Source organism: Pleuronectes platessa, chromosome 5 (assembly GCF_947347685.1).
Source record: "Pleuronectes platessa chromosome 5, fPlePla1.1, whole genome shotgun sequence".
NCBI lineage: Eukaryota > Metazoa > Chordata > Actinopteri > Pleuronectiformes > Pleuronectidae > Pleuronectes > Pleuronectes platessa.
Genome location: NC_070630.1, coordinates 23,675,257 through 23,691,703, shown reverse-complemented (window position 1 = coordinate 23,691,703; position 16,447 = coordinate 23,675,257). Strand labels below are relative to the sequence as shown.

The following is a 16,447-nucleotide window of genomic DNA, read 5'->3' as shown; positions in this document are numbered from 1 at the left end:
GAAAAGGAGAGTCACATGTGAAGGATCCCTCTCCCAGGACCAACAGAAGTGCAATGTCATGTGAAACAGAGCACATCAACAGCATCCAACAAGAAGGTTGGAACTCCAGTCCATGTTGTATTTTGTACTACATTGGATGTTTCCAGGTTTGACTGTGTACTTGTTTACTTTGGTTTACACTCACGAACCAAGTCATTTGTGCACATTGGATCCAGGGGCACAGACTGTAAATCACAGTTTATAAACCATGCAAACCGATTTTTCAATCAAGAGCCTACATATTTACAAATGACTCTTTTTTAATTTTCCCTCGCCAGCCTCAGGGGGAGCTTCGTACCTCCATACATTTTGTATATTTATGTATCAGGTGATTCTGCAAGCTCAGACTTGATCAACACAATCCAACCAACTAGCCTCTACGCTGCATTTTAAACAGGCACTGCACTACTTTACTCAAACAGGGGATGTCTGCTACAGCAATCAAAAGTACTTCTTATTATTTAGTGTACCCTTCATGTCCCTGCCAATAAGTAAAAAAGCTGAATAAAGCCTAACCAAGGCAGTTAGTTCATATTGATTTATACAAGACAGCGAAGGTAATATAATATGCTGGGGAATTTCATTCTCTAATATAATATGCTGAGAGAGTTGCTCTAAATGTAGCCTCAAGGTGTGATTAATCTGTATACTCCCCCCAGGCTCTCGACCTTCAAGGCCCCAGTAAAACCTCCACACACTCTCTACACAAAGTGCCGTTGTGTCAGTGCTAGACTTTAGTGCACTTCTATCTGGCCCTGCTCCAAACCATTTTCTGTGACACTCAGATCACAGAATGTCTGGCTGAATCGCATTTGGAGTAAATGTTGCAGCTTATTTGCATTTTTATATTTTATCAGTCCGGAGTGAAGAGACTATGAGGAGAGACACCTTATTTGATTTTGTTTTTATCAGCCACATACTGTATCATTCAGTCCATATCATCTATCTACTTCCACATATCAAATATAAAAATACTGCAGGCCCAGGACAGTGTCTGTTTACAGCCTGTTTCAAAATATATGTATCAGTGCACAAACACTAGATACTGATGCAGACAGTGACAACTCTCAGCTGAAGCTACAGATTTCGTGGTGCAGCTTAAGAGATGAAGTAAATTTATTTGACCTGAATAATGTCTATTTGCTAACAAATTCAAAGAAAATATGGAGACCCTGAGAATGAATATAAAATATTATGTGAGTAAAATAATTCCTAAAACTAACAATATTACACTAATAATAACAAACTGAATATATGTCTGCTGTTACTTTAGTGTCTTGGACAAAAATCTAAATTATATAACACAATACCCTTTTTTATATTTCAGTGTTTTCTGTTTAAGATGCTCCCTGTTCACTATTTGTCATATCCAGCAGTGAACAAAGTCGTGTCCTCATCTGTCTTGCACATAGATTTGGTTCAGCACAACAAAGAGCACAAATCAATTTTAAATCATAGCAGGGATTTTTTCTTCAGCATTTATTTTGTTGTGGCACTGTTAAACACTGACGTACTCTGAAAGTCAAAGTGGCCACAATGAGGTGGAAAGCATTTGTGTAAGATGTTCAGCCAAGAGAGCGAGAGACGTTATGGCTGTCAATTTAACTTAATGCAGACACAGAACACTTCGACTGAATCTATTTTAGAAGCACTTCTGATAGATAATTGACTGCTTTTTATAACAGTTCTTCTGAGCTCTTGACAAGCATTGAAAGTAGGGAAAAGTTTTTTCTCTCAATAGCCATTTTATTTTTGAATGTGTAACCTGTTGGAAAAAGAAACCCAACTGTTACTAAATATGTTGGAAGAAAGTGTTACAAATATGAGAAATATGTTAGAAATATGTTCTTTCATTGAGAATTATTTTTATTTAATTTATACATTTATTATTTAATTCATAACTACATTCTTTATTTTATTCTTCATTTCATTGATCATTTCATTTGATCTCAGAGGTCTTTTTGATTCAGTAGATGGTCCTGTGAAGAAAAACTTTTCAAATTGATTTCATTGGTTCATTTCAGTTTAGCTGAGTTGCTATTGGTTAAGGCAACGCATGTCCCGCCTCCTTCACGTTAGAGACGCTGCGGTAGTGTGTGAAAAATACACAGAGAGCAGCAGGACGATAATTGAGACACAGAGGTTTTGGAGTGATGAAACTTTAAAAAATACACTTTATATTGTTAAAAGGAGGAACTGTGTAAACAGAGAAAAGTCCGGTGAATCACTGAAGCGACCCTGGGAACATCTTGTGTTTGTTTTATTATTTTATTGTCCCGGCTGGGTTTTTTGGATACCCTGAGATCCTGGACCGTGGATTTGGAGTGATTCTCTCCCTGACGAGGGGGATGGCGAGCTACCCGCGTGAGCATTTTGGATTGAGGAGGAACCTTTCCATTCTTCATTCTCTGTCCTGCCAGAGTGGTAGGGTTGTGGGGAAGGACTTCCAAGAACTTTCGAATTGAACTATTTCTTTTGGGTAAAACATTTTATTTTATTTAGGGTGCACCCGGTAAAAAAGACATTTCAAATAAGAACAAAAGTAACTGTCGGCAGTGTATGTAAACTGTTTATTTTCTATATATGTTAATACAGTGTTTTGCTTAAATCTACCTGTGTGTTCCTTTTACTCATTGCGGTGTCCAATCTCTTCTTATTACTTTGCCCTGCGAACCTAGTGTGTACTTACCTGTCAAGTGGGTTACAAATGCATCCTTCTTGGCCATAAGAAATACACATATATTTCACACTGTAACTTCTCTAATGTGATGGCTGGAGCTGCTTATTTTTGATGATGATGATGAGGAAGAGGTGAACTCGCAAATTTTTCCACACTGACTAGAACTTGGAGACAATTAGCTGATGTGTCATAAAGAGTGGAAGCAAGGGAAATGATGATGATGATGATGATGATGATGATGATATTCACAGTTGGTTTACCCCAAAACAAGTAGCTCCAACAAATTGTCACCTCTGTGCTTTGTAAGTTGTGCAATTTCAGTAATTTCTCTCTTGTATCAAACTGGGCTGTGATCCCAAACACAAAAATGATTGGATTGTTTGCTTGTTTACAACAGCTAAGAGAAAATCTGGAGAGCCCTTTAGTGTTTTTTTCAATGTCTTTTGCTTTATCCGTAATTTACTCCGCGATGGTTCTTCTACAAAAACCGACACTTAAAAAACTCAAAAAACATGTTGTTCTATTATGATATTTTGTATACCTGAAAAAAAACTCTACTTATCTTTAATAAGCTATTTTTTATTTATTAATTGTCTTGGATCATATTGTTCACACACTTAAAAAAAAAGAAATCTGGTAAAATAGGGTAAAATGTCAGACTTTTCAATTATAATATGGTTGAATTGTGTAACGTTGAAAAACACATAAAATAACAGTTAGTAGTATGTTAGTGTGTACCACAAATACAGTATGTGCACATTTCGGCATGAAAAAACTAAATTCGATTTATTTCTGTATCATTAATAGTATATTAATATATAATTTTCCATGCAATTCTGTTGCATTATTTATCATTATTTGACACAAACAATTGTCATGTATTTAAAAAAATGGACTGCACTATAAAAAAAGTGCAGATCATCTACGGCCCAAAGGTCTGAGGGTCCCTACCCCTGATTTATGGGTAATTAGATATCTGCTGCAACTGTGCTTGTGAGTTCACACCTCACATGAACCAGCCTCATCACCAAATGTAATAATAAGCAAATTTCCTTATGTCATTTCATGTGTCATATCTCTAAACATTTTGATATTTCATGCCACGTCTTTTCAGTACTGACCAATATCTATCTAAATTAGCTTTGACAGCGTTGTGTCACTGCTACAGCCACTGACCACGTTGAGAAGATGTCCCAATTAATTAGTCACACTTTGATCATTGACTTCTAGTTGTTTTTAAAGCATTGCAATGCACCTGTCTCTGTTCCCTCACACAGGGTGTTTGACTCAGATTGATGCAGAAAAAAAGCCTATTGTGGAGACTTCCAGCAAATGGAGCAGCACTTGAAATAATCTTCACAAATGGCCACTTGAAAGTGTTAAAGCCAACAGCACACTAGACACTTGTAGCTGAATTAACCTGAGTTAGGATTCACATATGCAGGGATCCAAAAATTGGAGTAAAAACTGTGTCATTGTGTAAAATACAAAATAAGAAGGACAAGATAAGCTTTTCTGCCAGAGCTGCGTGAATGCTGGTGTTCGACATGCAGTTTAGCAGTAATGATGCTCAAAACCTGGCAACAGGCAGGAGCCCAATCATTTGAATTTAGCAATGTAAGCTGTGGAAACAAATGTTCTTTCAACAACTCGATCGCTGCACTATGATTGTGTAGCAAAGTGCTCTGATTTCCCAAGGTACGTACAAATCGTACTTGTCTCCATGAACTCAAATTAAAAACATTTTACAGTAACGATCCTGCAAAGCTTCTGCAATTGTGCAAACTTACCATGAAAACAGACTTAATGACTGATAAAATCTCATAAGACGTGTACTACATGAGCTGCTGTCAGTCCAGCATGAGCTCTGTTTTTATTTTATTCCCATAGGTCAACTATCCATTGAGGCGCTAAGGGAGGTTACCAAAACATTCCACTAAAAGTTACCCAGCAGGCTACGTAGATGCATGTTTACACGTATGGTTCATCTGCTGAAAATGAGGCTTCTGAGGAGCAATAACATGGAAATTACCTACTCATGATGAGTGGTGTCCGCCAGTTCAAACCCAGGACAGTGCATACTGTTTACATGGTGCTGTATGTGCATGTATCCCAGACCAATGAATCCCCAAATTTGTAATGTCACAGTACTTTTCTCCACTCTAACCACTCTGTTGCTCTCTATGAACCCAACAGGGAAGGAGAGTCAATGTGATCAGTCTCACTAGAGTGGCTGTGCAGCCTAAAAACTGTGTGTGTGCGTGTGTGTGTGTGTGTGTGTGTGTGTGTGTGTGTGTGTGTGTGTGTGTGTGTGTGTGTGTGTGTGTGTGTGTGTGTGTGTGTGTAGCCCATTATGAACGTTTGAAGAGGTCATTTGGCTGTTGACTCCCAGACTCTGCTGGGAGCCGCTGTATAATTGCCATTGTAATTAGTCACTTTTTCCAGCCGGTAATTCATAGTAACCTTCAAGTACATTTCCCATTCTCACACACACACACACACACACATAGACATGCACTCAGGACATAACTGACAGACACATACACACAAACAGCAGCAACTACTCTTCCTTTATCATCCTCTGGTAATTGTTTCTTCTATTTTTGCCATTATAGGCTCTCAGACACCGTTTTTCGAATGCTTACAACAATTGACTTGGTAATGGCTTCCATGTTGACACAGAGCTGATGATGATTTATGGCAATTATGTGTCAGTAAACAGCACTTTTGCTGTTCGAATCTGGAGGAAAAGACCGACGTAAACGGGTCCGCCTGAGAGCCTGTGCTTTAATGACACAAACAATCACTGAGCTTTAGAGACAACCATTTGACAAAATGTGTGTTTTTTGTACAAATTGTGGAAACACAATATAATGTGAGGCAGACACAAATAGAACTCCAATTAAAGGCCTCAAAATGACTGTGAATTAGTTATTTTTTTTAGTTTATTAGTTTTCTCACAACATGGAACTGTACGGCATGGCACTGTTCATTTGTGGTCTAGGGTGCATTTATGTTCACACCAGCGAAAACCATGTAGTCACATTAATACCAGGTCGGAATTGGGTCCATCATTAGCCAATGCTAACAAAGATTTTTTTTTTTTTTTTTTGCTAGAGTTCAGACACATGAACTTCGCAATGGTTGATTGGTCCCTCAGACTGACTCCAAGATGTGTCCCTTAGTCAAGGACCCTAACCCCATTCATGTATTTTGCAGAGTTAATGAAACTAGAGCCCCTGAAGAAAACTCACAGCTCTTGGAGGTGATGCTGCTAACCACTTTGACAATTTGACATGAAACTTAAAGTTACAGGAATGGCCTGCTATAGCTCTTTTGTTAAATGTGATAATTTACTGGCTCATTTGGTAACCTACCGTCTAACCCCCCACCCCCCCCCACACACACACACACACACAATCCACTACCTTCGTCTTACACCTCTTCACTTTGTTTCCACAGTAACTTTCTGATTCCCTCCCTAGCTCCTCCTCCCCACTCACCCCTCCTTAAAGTCACCTTGTTTTCAGTGCTCATCAATCTCTGTTGTGGATCCTTCCTCCAGGCAGCTGGCCCTACCCCCTTAACTCCCTACCTCCACCTCCTTCACTTCATCTGTCCCCCACCCCTCCCTCCCTCTCCTCAGTCCTGTTCCCCATGTCCACACTAGAAGCATTAGAGACACTTGTACAATCTAAAGCAATAGGTAACCCTGTAACAAATTCCATCGTGGTGAAGATTGGTTGTATATCTAAAGCAGTGCTTCTCATGATGGATTTAATGTTACTTCTATTTACTACTGATGATTTTAGATACTTTACGTTTAGCCACTAATCTGAGGTTAGCAAAAAAGTTAGTCAGAAGTAAGAGATAAAAGTTCACAGTTATCCTGTCTGCTATGTTGTGATGTGGATAAAAACGTCTCCATAGAAAAAAAAAGCCAGGACTCCTGAAATAAACCAGTTTTTTACATTTAAATTTCGAGAATAAAGTTGAAATTTTAAATTACAAGTCATTTTACAAGGGGAATATCGAAGATCAGCCGGAAGAAGCGGGTGGAACATATTGTTAGGCTATACTTAAGTATCAGAGATTTTTCAGAAACTTTGTCTAATCTGAGAAAAGAACCACACTGACCTGAAGGATATTGCCTCTTTTGTGTCATATAATTGGTTACATCTTTATGATATTCAAATATTTGTCATAGTTTTACAATAAGATCGCTTCAAGATTTTGAATCCTGAGGGAGGTAAACTCCGGCGAGAATGGGTTCTCCCTCCTGCTTATTTCCTAAAAAAATTTTGATTCCTTTTTCTCGACAATTCTCGTTATATTACAACTTTATTCTCGAAATGTGGATTTATTTTTCTTTAAAATGGCACGTATACATGAAATCAAACATGTCAGGCCATGGCAGTAGGCAAAACATTTTATACTTGTTTCGAAAGGCTACACTCAAAAACACGGTGAAAATTCTGCCCTCATAAAGAAAGGTGAATCTTATCGGAATTCATGATGTTGCACTTGGTTGATCACTTTGTGTTGGATTTCTGGTTTAAAAAAAAGTCAGATGCAGACCCTCCAATTTTGACTTTGGCATAGTGGGTTCCAGACACTGTTCGATGATCTTAAAAGCACTAAGTCTGAAGCATACTGGGACGCGTAGGGTCATTTATTCAGAAGATTGAAGCAGTATTTGTTAATGCGTTTTCTGAGTGTCCTGTTGTCATGACCATTCCCTCTCAAAAAGGTGGATGTATCATGATGTTGTTTCGGGAGGGGGTCAAGAGGAAATCATAAGGTGCAAAGTGAATGAGAAGCGTAATGTGAAAAGCAGAGGACTGAAAGTGGAGGAATGGTATGACTGGATGTCCACAGGAAGGAGCTTCTGTGGCGTTCTGTTGACAATAAGTCATTCTGAGCCTGCGGCTGGACGTGATCCTTTGGTTGACTGAACAGCAGGTAGAGGGTTGGAGACGTTGTCCATGATGAAAAGGAGCTTTGACAGAATCCTCCTCTCTGTGACTTCATGTAGAGGATCCAGCTCCACCCCAAGACCTAGATGACCTTCTGAATTAGTTTGTAGAGTGTGTTGGTGCCAGCCACCTTCAGGCAACTGCTACAGTCGACCACTCTGAGAAAATGGCACCAGCCACCACAGGTCATATGGTGAGTTTTTACGGCAATGACAAATTACCTGTTCTGACATCCAAGACTTGTCACACCTTGAACAGCTAGTTCACTACTTATCAAGTGATACATGAAAATGAGAGATGACAATGAAAAACTTGTCTGGCAGCAATATGAGTTACACTTTATTTGTGCCCCTCACAGTGAGATGAGATCCATACCACTCTCATATCTGAACTCTAAATATGAAGCTTGGACCAATTTGAATATTAGGGACATAATATTGTAACTAGTGTATTAATTAGTTATTAATACATCAATACGCATCCCAAATCTACCTCTGATTAAAAAAACTCCAGACGCATTAAAAACACATCACAATTTTTTTAACTCTTTTAAAATATTAGTTAACTTTTGTTAAACTGTAATAATAACAAATGACCCAGACAAACCACGGGGAACTCTTCCACAACTCTGTCCCTCCCCCACACAGTGAATACATTCAGTGCAGGAGCCACATTCACTGATATACTGTAAGTGACTTTCACCCAAAAAGTCACAACATTTTGTAGGAAAATCTATAATTTTTCAACACTGACTAGAACTTGGAGACGGCTCACAGCAATAGTTTGTCCCAAACTTCAGTTCATGTCTGTTAAGAGTGTTAAAAAATCCTCAGGAGGTATATTTGATAGAACTCGGGCAGAGGGAGGTTTTGCTCATCTTTGAGTTCATTGTTAATATGCAGCTCAATGATTTATTGTTGGAGGTTGTCTCAGGCACATCAGCTGGCTCCACATTAAACAAGTTAACAAATTTGTTCAGCTCCTTTTGTTTACTTTTCATTTCCTGAAACTTCTCACTGAATGCCTGAGGGAGTTTTGCAAACTCACCAGCATACTCAGATGTCATAGCAGGCTTTTGATCTTTCAGGGAAGGAAAATGCACTGTGTTTGTACATAATCCGGATTTTAACTTTGTCTATTAGCTCAGCCGCTGAAACAAAGCTCCTTCGCTAATTCTGCTGAATGAGGTTATAGCTTCTTAGCTATTAACTCGCTAATAACAAAATGTGCCTGTACAACAGTGTCTCTGTGAGGATGTGTTCTAGTGAAAGCCGCTTGTCGGGCTCACAGACTCCACAGAAGACCATTAACCTCATCCAAGAGTGTTTGTCCTTGCAGCTCATCCAGTTTAGCTTCCAGCTGTAATGATGCTCGAAATTGGCTTTTTTCATCACTGCGACCATCGTCCCTCACAAACAAGGCAAACTGGATTTTCTGGCTCTTGTTTGGCTTCAACACAAAAATAATAATTTGTCCATTTTTCTTGGAAAGATTGTCATTCCTTATCAACTGTTTTTTTTCTTGACAATCACCATGATTTTTGTCAGCCATGTCAGGCAAACAGCGAAAAGGGAGGACCCAAAAATACATGTTCTTTTTTGTCATTTTCTTATACCACAGAAAATATTAATTGCAATGATACATATTTTAGCACTCTTTAGCTTTTACATATTCATGAATTGCTTCATGGGCCCCACCCCCAGCATGACCTACTGCTTTCTGTCATTGATATTGTTTACAGAAATGTTGGCATTGGCCTATGAAGCTGTACGTCTTCCTCACTTTTCCTTCATCTTTTTCAAATCTTTTTTGATGTCATTTATTTTTTCCCTTTTTATTTTTTTCCTCCAATGCTTTCTTTAATCTCCACCCTTCCCCTTTTCCCCGCTATCATCTCCCTGCCCCCGCCACCTTCCGATCTCAGATCACCTCATCTCTTCATTCTTCTACCTCCTCTATCTCGTTCTTCCATCTCTTGTTTGAAGTCAGAGGGTTAGGTTAGGTGACAGATCTCTTATAGACTTTCAACTCCAAAGGACCTGAGGCAACAGCTCCCACAGCCATGTTTTAACGGAGAGACAGGCAAGAAGAAAAGCGACTAAATAAACTGGAGCAAGAAAACGAGAGTGAGATGGAGGTGGGGCAGATTGCAATTTTGTTTTCTTCTCGCTGTCGAGTTCCCCAAGAGATGAGGAGGGATCTTTGATGTGTGATGTTTCCGTTCTCTACCTCCTTCACTCTCGCGTTCACTTTCTTTGTCCTCTGGTTGTTTCACGTCCTCCCTCTACTTTGTTTATGTGGTTATTTATTTCATTTATTCCTTCCATCTGTCAATTTGCATCAGGCACAGACACGGGAAAGTAGAAAGGTTTGGGAATACAGAACTTTTTGCTTTGGTTTCATAAGCAATGCGAGCCAGAGCAGCTCCCATAAACTTTAACTTTGGCTTTGAAGTGTCTGAAGTTGACAATTAATGTTGCTGGATTGATTTCTGTGCGTTCATGTATGCATGCCTGTTAGTGGGTGGGTGTTATTACAGGGGGTATATCATTGTGGAATCACTGACTCACTCTATCTCATACAAACACACACACACACACACAACCATATACCCTGTGCACATACTCAAGGAGGCCTGAGGCTTAATTCAGATGTGTTTACCTTTGAGCTTGTGCATACGGGATGAATCTTTGTGTTATTTGTAGTTTTGCGATTTTTTTTTTAATGGACACTGATTCCGACACCTACACACACCCAAACACAAAATAGTGAAAGACACAACAAAGTCTTTCTGTTTGTGTCAGGCTGGCGTCTTCCCATGCATAGCGATGCACTCGTTTTCTGTTAGCCTGACTAAAATTTCATTATCTAAGTTCTGCATACTATTTGTTTCAAAGTCAAACAACAGCTACTCGTTGTGAATGGTCAACAGCAGTCAGCTGAGCATCTGATCAGAATTGCGTTTTCCTTTAGGGTGTGTCCTATTTGAATTTTGCTAATTTAATGCTGATGATTCAATGGGGCTGAACTGGGTCTCATGAGTAATCGTGGGTATGTTCTGGACATAACACGTCTAGAATGTGTGGAATCGTATAAATACCTGGGGACTATTGTTGACTCCAAACTGAACTTTGAAGCAAACAGTGAAGCTTTGTGCAAAAGGAATCACCAGCTTTTGTACTGTTTAAGGAAAATGGCCTTTTTTAATATTTACAAAACCATGCTGACACTATTTTATCATGCTTTAATAGACTGAGTCAGATAGTGAAATGGTTCAGTGGGCTGATTGGTGAGCCTCAGATGAGCGTCAAGTCCCTGTACACCGGACAGTTATGAGGATAGCCAGCTCAATTACCAATGATGACTCACATCCGCTACATGGGGTATTTCAACTTCTACCCCAAGGGGGTGAAACAAAACGCTACAGAAATAGTTTTGTTCCATCTGCAATTGTTCACTTGATCGGGTTATAGCCAGATTTGCACTTTTGTCCTTATCCAGTTTTCTATTGATAGAAATGAATTTTTGTACTTTTGTCATGGTTTTTTGTGGTCTTGTCTTCTGTCTGTGTGTTCTAATTTTTTACTGTTTTGGATGGATCCCTTCTCTTTTTAATTCTGCAAAACAAATCCACCTTAACCTTAACCTTAACACATATTAACCCAATCAGAGTGCCATCTCTCGTTCCCTTTAAAAGGACTGCGCTGCTTTGCACTGGGTGTAAGATAGGGCTCATAAAGCCTATGGCCACACTGCAGCAGTGTTATAGTAGAAGGATTTCACAACTCTGGAAAGTTATCCGAGTGATGACAGCAAATTACCACATTCACATTAGGAGGTAAACATTTGGCCAACACAGCACTTTTCCAATTCACAATGCACTGGACTGGAGGGAAAATTTGGCCAGGCTCAACCGTGATATTTTGCCAGAGACCTGTGCAACATATTCTCTGCTGTGCCAACAGGAAAATGAATATAACTATTTATTGAAAAGAATAAAGTGGCTGTGTTTTCTCATGCAGCACTGTTATTGGTCTGGACTCAATCTGCGGCCACTGCTGGCTACATTCGTGACTGTTTTTTGTATGATTTTGCAACAATTCCACAACATTGTCAAGGGCTCATTGATTTTATGTTGCTTTGTTTAAAGTGATATTGAACCAACAATACAATATATAGTCTTACTATCAAGTACTGACCCTTTGTATACTTAAAAAAATCCCTATTTAATGTTTTTTTCTATTTTCACCATGGTGACTAAAACGTGAAAATATCTAAATATCCATAAAAACCTTCTCATACTACTTCGGTTAGGGTTACCTTTGACAGAATATCTGTTTATGTTGAAGGCATAGTATTTATGTAAAGATGGGTGACGTGCCTCCACTTCCTCCCATTGTACAGAAATAAGGCCAAAATATTGAGGTACTGAGATCCTGTCAATACACTCAACCAATCATGAGTCAGTCTCAGCTGTCAATCATGATGTTTCACCCCATTTAAATAGCATCATAACTAATTAAAACCCAAATTACTAGAACAATTAACAATTATTAGTGATACAAAAATTACCTAAAATGCATATTTATATAAGGTCTATAGTTTCACAATTTGTATTTTTACTTTTTACCTGGAAGCTCCTCGCAGGCTGCTTTAGAAACATAAACTGTACTTTTAGTTTTGTCTTTGAAGCCCAACAATTCTATCTGATTTCTTCCAATTCTATTCTGTCTTCACCTCCTTGTGGTTTCAAAAGTGGTCCTGACATTTGTGGCAATTTCATTCTCTCCCTCCCTCTATCCCTGTGAGTGAACACCAACTGACACCCAGCTGGGCGGAAGCAGCCTCTTCTTCGGTAAACGCTCCACGCCATCTCCGTCTTTTGAAGCATGAGAGAGCAAGTCACCCACTAGGCCCTCAGATCCCATATGGGCGCTTGCAGTCTTTGAAATACTGAACAGGGAGCAATGGAAGGGAGAGTCTTCACGTGTAAATGTCAGAGGGATTAGTGTGTATGCTCATGAATGTACATAACATTACACAAGGGAGCTGGGTAATGAAATGTAACCAGACTGGGAGAAAAGTCTCTAAAATCCAGGTGATAATACAACTGAAACGTTAAAGATTAAGAGCGCAAGCATGTGACATTATGTCTACATAAGTATTCATGTGTCCCAGTGTCCTGCAGACATGTGGAGATCACTGTATAAAATGCACGTAGCAGGTGCAGCGTTACCTTGTGCGTTGTACGTGTGTATGTCCTAACATGCTAACAAGCTAATCAGTTAGTAATCACCTAATCAGTTCCAGTCTCATCTGCAGCAACATCAAAACAGCAATCAGATTATTCCCCCGTTGACTCTGAGCACCGACTCAGCAGATCAACATGCTGCGTATGTGTTCAGCAGCTGTGCAGAACCATCACCGATGGGCCAGATGTTGCATCTCGCTCCTCGATAACAGCGAAAATGAACTAGATTGATTAGAAATCCCATCTGCTGCGCTACAGCACCGTGTTATGGAGCGCCCTTCATTAGAGAGGGAGGTTACCAAAGGCTGAGTGTTCATAGGCTGTCCCAGGTTATACAAGAGGTGCTGAGAGGAGGAGGTGAAGCACCAGGCAGCTGAGTGTTGGCGCTGCGGAGGTACAGATGAGCCTAAAGCAGAGAAAAGGGACGGGAGAGGAGAGTCGGACAGAAAAGCACGAGTGGGCTGCAATCAATTAAAATGCCCGGCGGCGACGGGGGGGATGGTCAAGCATGTTGAAGAGTGGTACATTCAACATGTTTCAGAAGAGGTGAAAAAGTTAATTTGCTGATGCATCGCCACGAGTGTTCAGCAAAGAGCCACTCAGCTTTAAGACTTACAGCTTTTTACTCGATGAATCCCATGGTGGAGCTGGAATATGAACAATATCTCCCTTCTTATCCCAAACTATACAGCACAGACTCTTCCCATGGGCACAAACACCTCAAAGGCTGACAGTGGCAAGACATTCACTTTGTTAAAGTCACTTTACATGAGTTCCTGACAACACCTAAGAAATGAATACAGTACGATGAGAAATATTCAGGTGTGTAAGAGAGAGAGAAGATAAGGAGTCATGGCAAGAATCAGATTTGCACTTTCTCTGATTCAGCACCATACAATGAATGGTAATCACACACACACACAAACACACACACACACACACACACACACACACACACACACACACACACACACACACACACACATCATCATCATCATCATCATCATCATCATCACACTGCATTTACCAATTTGACACCTGTAGAGAAACACACATCATCATCACAGCTCACTTACAAAAAGAGGCTGCTTTCATCACAAAAATGATTAAAAATAATTGTTCCTAGAAAGAACTAATCGCCTGAAACCGATTTTAATATTCTGGATAACTGTATTACCTTTGCTAAGAAATATGTTTGCTGGTTGGTTTGCTATTTAGCTGGATTACGCAAAACCTACTAGATGGATTACTATAAAACTTATGGAAGGATGAGGCATAGGTAAAGGAAAGAACCCATTCGATTTTGGTGCAGATTTGGTTCAAAGGGCAGATCCAGGGATGTTTTTCATCACTTTCTTTAACATTGTGAGTGTGAACATGGCGTCTCCTAAGTGAACATTTTAGTTGATTGTTCAGAGAATAATTCATGGATCGTGATTAAAAAAAAAAGAAAATTCAGGGAACTGATTTCCTTGAGTGTGTGTAATTTGGTGTAGCTTTATTGAATTTAAGGAACTGTTGGGCCTTGGTGGAGGTATATGCACTCTACTATTTGTTCCTGCTTTGATGCAGTGTCACCACAGCACAGACGATATTTATAGAGAAGAATGTATTCACTTTAATGTAGCCGTCTCCTGGCCTGGTGCTTGTTGCATGTTTTACTGCAACTGGAGAAGACAGCCCATATGTCATCTTTTTTTCGAGCAGCTTATTTATAATATTAATATAATTCATGTTCTATTGCAAGGCAACGTACTGTGACCCGCAGTGGCATAAGACCTGAGCAAAGACAACAGAGTCCCAAGTCCGTGTTAAAACAAGGAAGTACTGTCGCTCACGAGGCGGCTGTTCACTTCCACGTGAACCTTTCAGTCAGGACGGTTGTATTTATTCATCTAAACCCTAACCCACTTTTCCATAACCATCAGCATATTTTTTTTTTCTGTAACCATGACGACGAAGGCCGTCTTAACTTAAGGTGGTCGTTATTTTAAACCAAACCACAATCTTTTATTGAAGACAACAAATTACTTATGTGCCCAAACCAACCGTGACTGTTGTACAAGGTTACCAATGATTTTTTATTGCTACTTTGTCAACAAAGGCCTACAGCTGTCATGAGGGTTATCTGAGGATAAGGACAAGTGCCCTCTAAGATTGTTTGAGAGGGAGGATGTGTTGTCTTTAGTAATGAACGCTGAGCCGGCTTTAACAATCAACTACATTGATACATTGATCCAAATAAATCTGTTTTCCTGTCTGAGTCAGACTTCCATATTTACCATACTTAATCTATGAATATTCGACATTTCCACTAGCGTTCCAAAATATTCCTGGAATTGTGAAAGTGCTTTGTGACAGACAATTATTCAGAAAACGTCATTCCTCAACTCACCAAGAGTTGTCTCCGGTGATGGAAATCAACACCTTTGTTAACTATGGGTTCTACAACTTCTTTGTTCTTTTGACTCCAACACAGTCTGTAATGTGAATGAACAATCAAGCATGTTGTTACCTCTGAAAACAAGATGATGATGTAGAACCACCTCCAGAACAATACTGACATCTACTTTCAGGAATTGATGTTAAAGCTGGTGAGCTAAAGTGGAAAGAAAAGTCAAGCAATCTGTTTAATGACTGTTTCTCTTTCTCTTATCTTTAGATCTGTGACAAGGAGTGGCATTACTACGTCATCAATGTGGAGTTCCCAGTGGTGACGCTCTATGTGGACGGAGTGACCTACGACCCCTACCTGGTGACGGACGACTGGCCCATCCACCCCACACAGATTGATGTGCAGCTGACCGTCGGGGCCTGCTGGCAAGGTGGGTGGGCAGAGCCACTTAGTCAGTTCATTATTTTAATAGGGTTAATTCATCCTGACTTAATTAAAAGTAAAACAATTTAGCTGGAGCAGAAGTTTCAATATAAAAGTCCCAGTAAAATTAGGTATTGAGGGCTTTTTCTTAGCTGATTGAATACTGCGTGAGTCTGTGGGCAAGTTCAAGAACATACATAATACTGTCTGATGTACAGACAAAGGAGCCATCAGATATTGAACATGTTTTCTGGTCTTGAATGAACGATGTAATTATCAGAAGAGCACTTAGTCTGCCTTTGAACAACAGTTGAACCAGTCTGAATGAAGGCGTACAATTACACTGCCCTCCAAAGTGATAGCTGCCACTAATTGCACAAGGGCAGAGTAAAGGGCTCTTTTTCACACGGTACCAACTGCCCCTGATTTGATCGCCCAAATGAGACTGCTCAATGATGCTTAGCCTCGATAAAGAGTCCTGATATCTCTCCGTGCGGGAGCAGGAACAGGAGCAGGCCATCGTGCCTTTCTTTCAACTGCGGCGGTGACAGCCCGCCACCCAATACCCAGCTCATTCTCCTCCTCCCCTCCCATTTCTTTCATTGAACACTGCAAGCCCCGAGGAGGATTAAAAAGGCCTTGAATAGAGGAATGACTTCAGAGACATATGTCTGCTCTTCCAG

General features: G+C 39.9%; 1 protein-coding gene across 1 annotated transcript in view; it reads left to right on the top strand.

Moving 5' to 3' along the window:
- LOC128440812 (calsyntenin-2) overlaps nt 1-16,447 on the top strand; it is a 238,423-nt gene that overhangs the window by 194,730 nt on the left and 27,246 nt on the right. Inside the window, exon 9 of the mRNA XM_053423654.1 lies at nt 15,609-15,771. Coding sequence (XP_053279629.1) covers nt 15,609-15,771 — 163 coding nt within the window. The remainder of the gene's footprint in view (nt 1-15,608; nt 15,772-16,447) is intronic.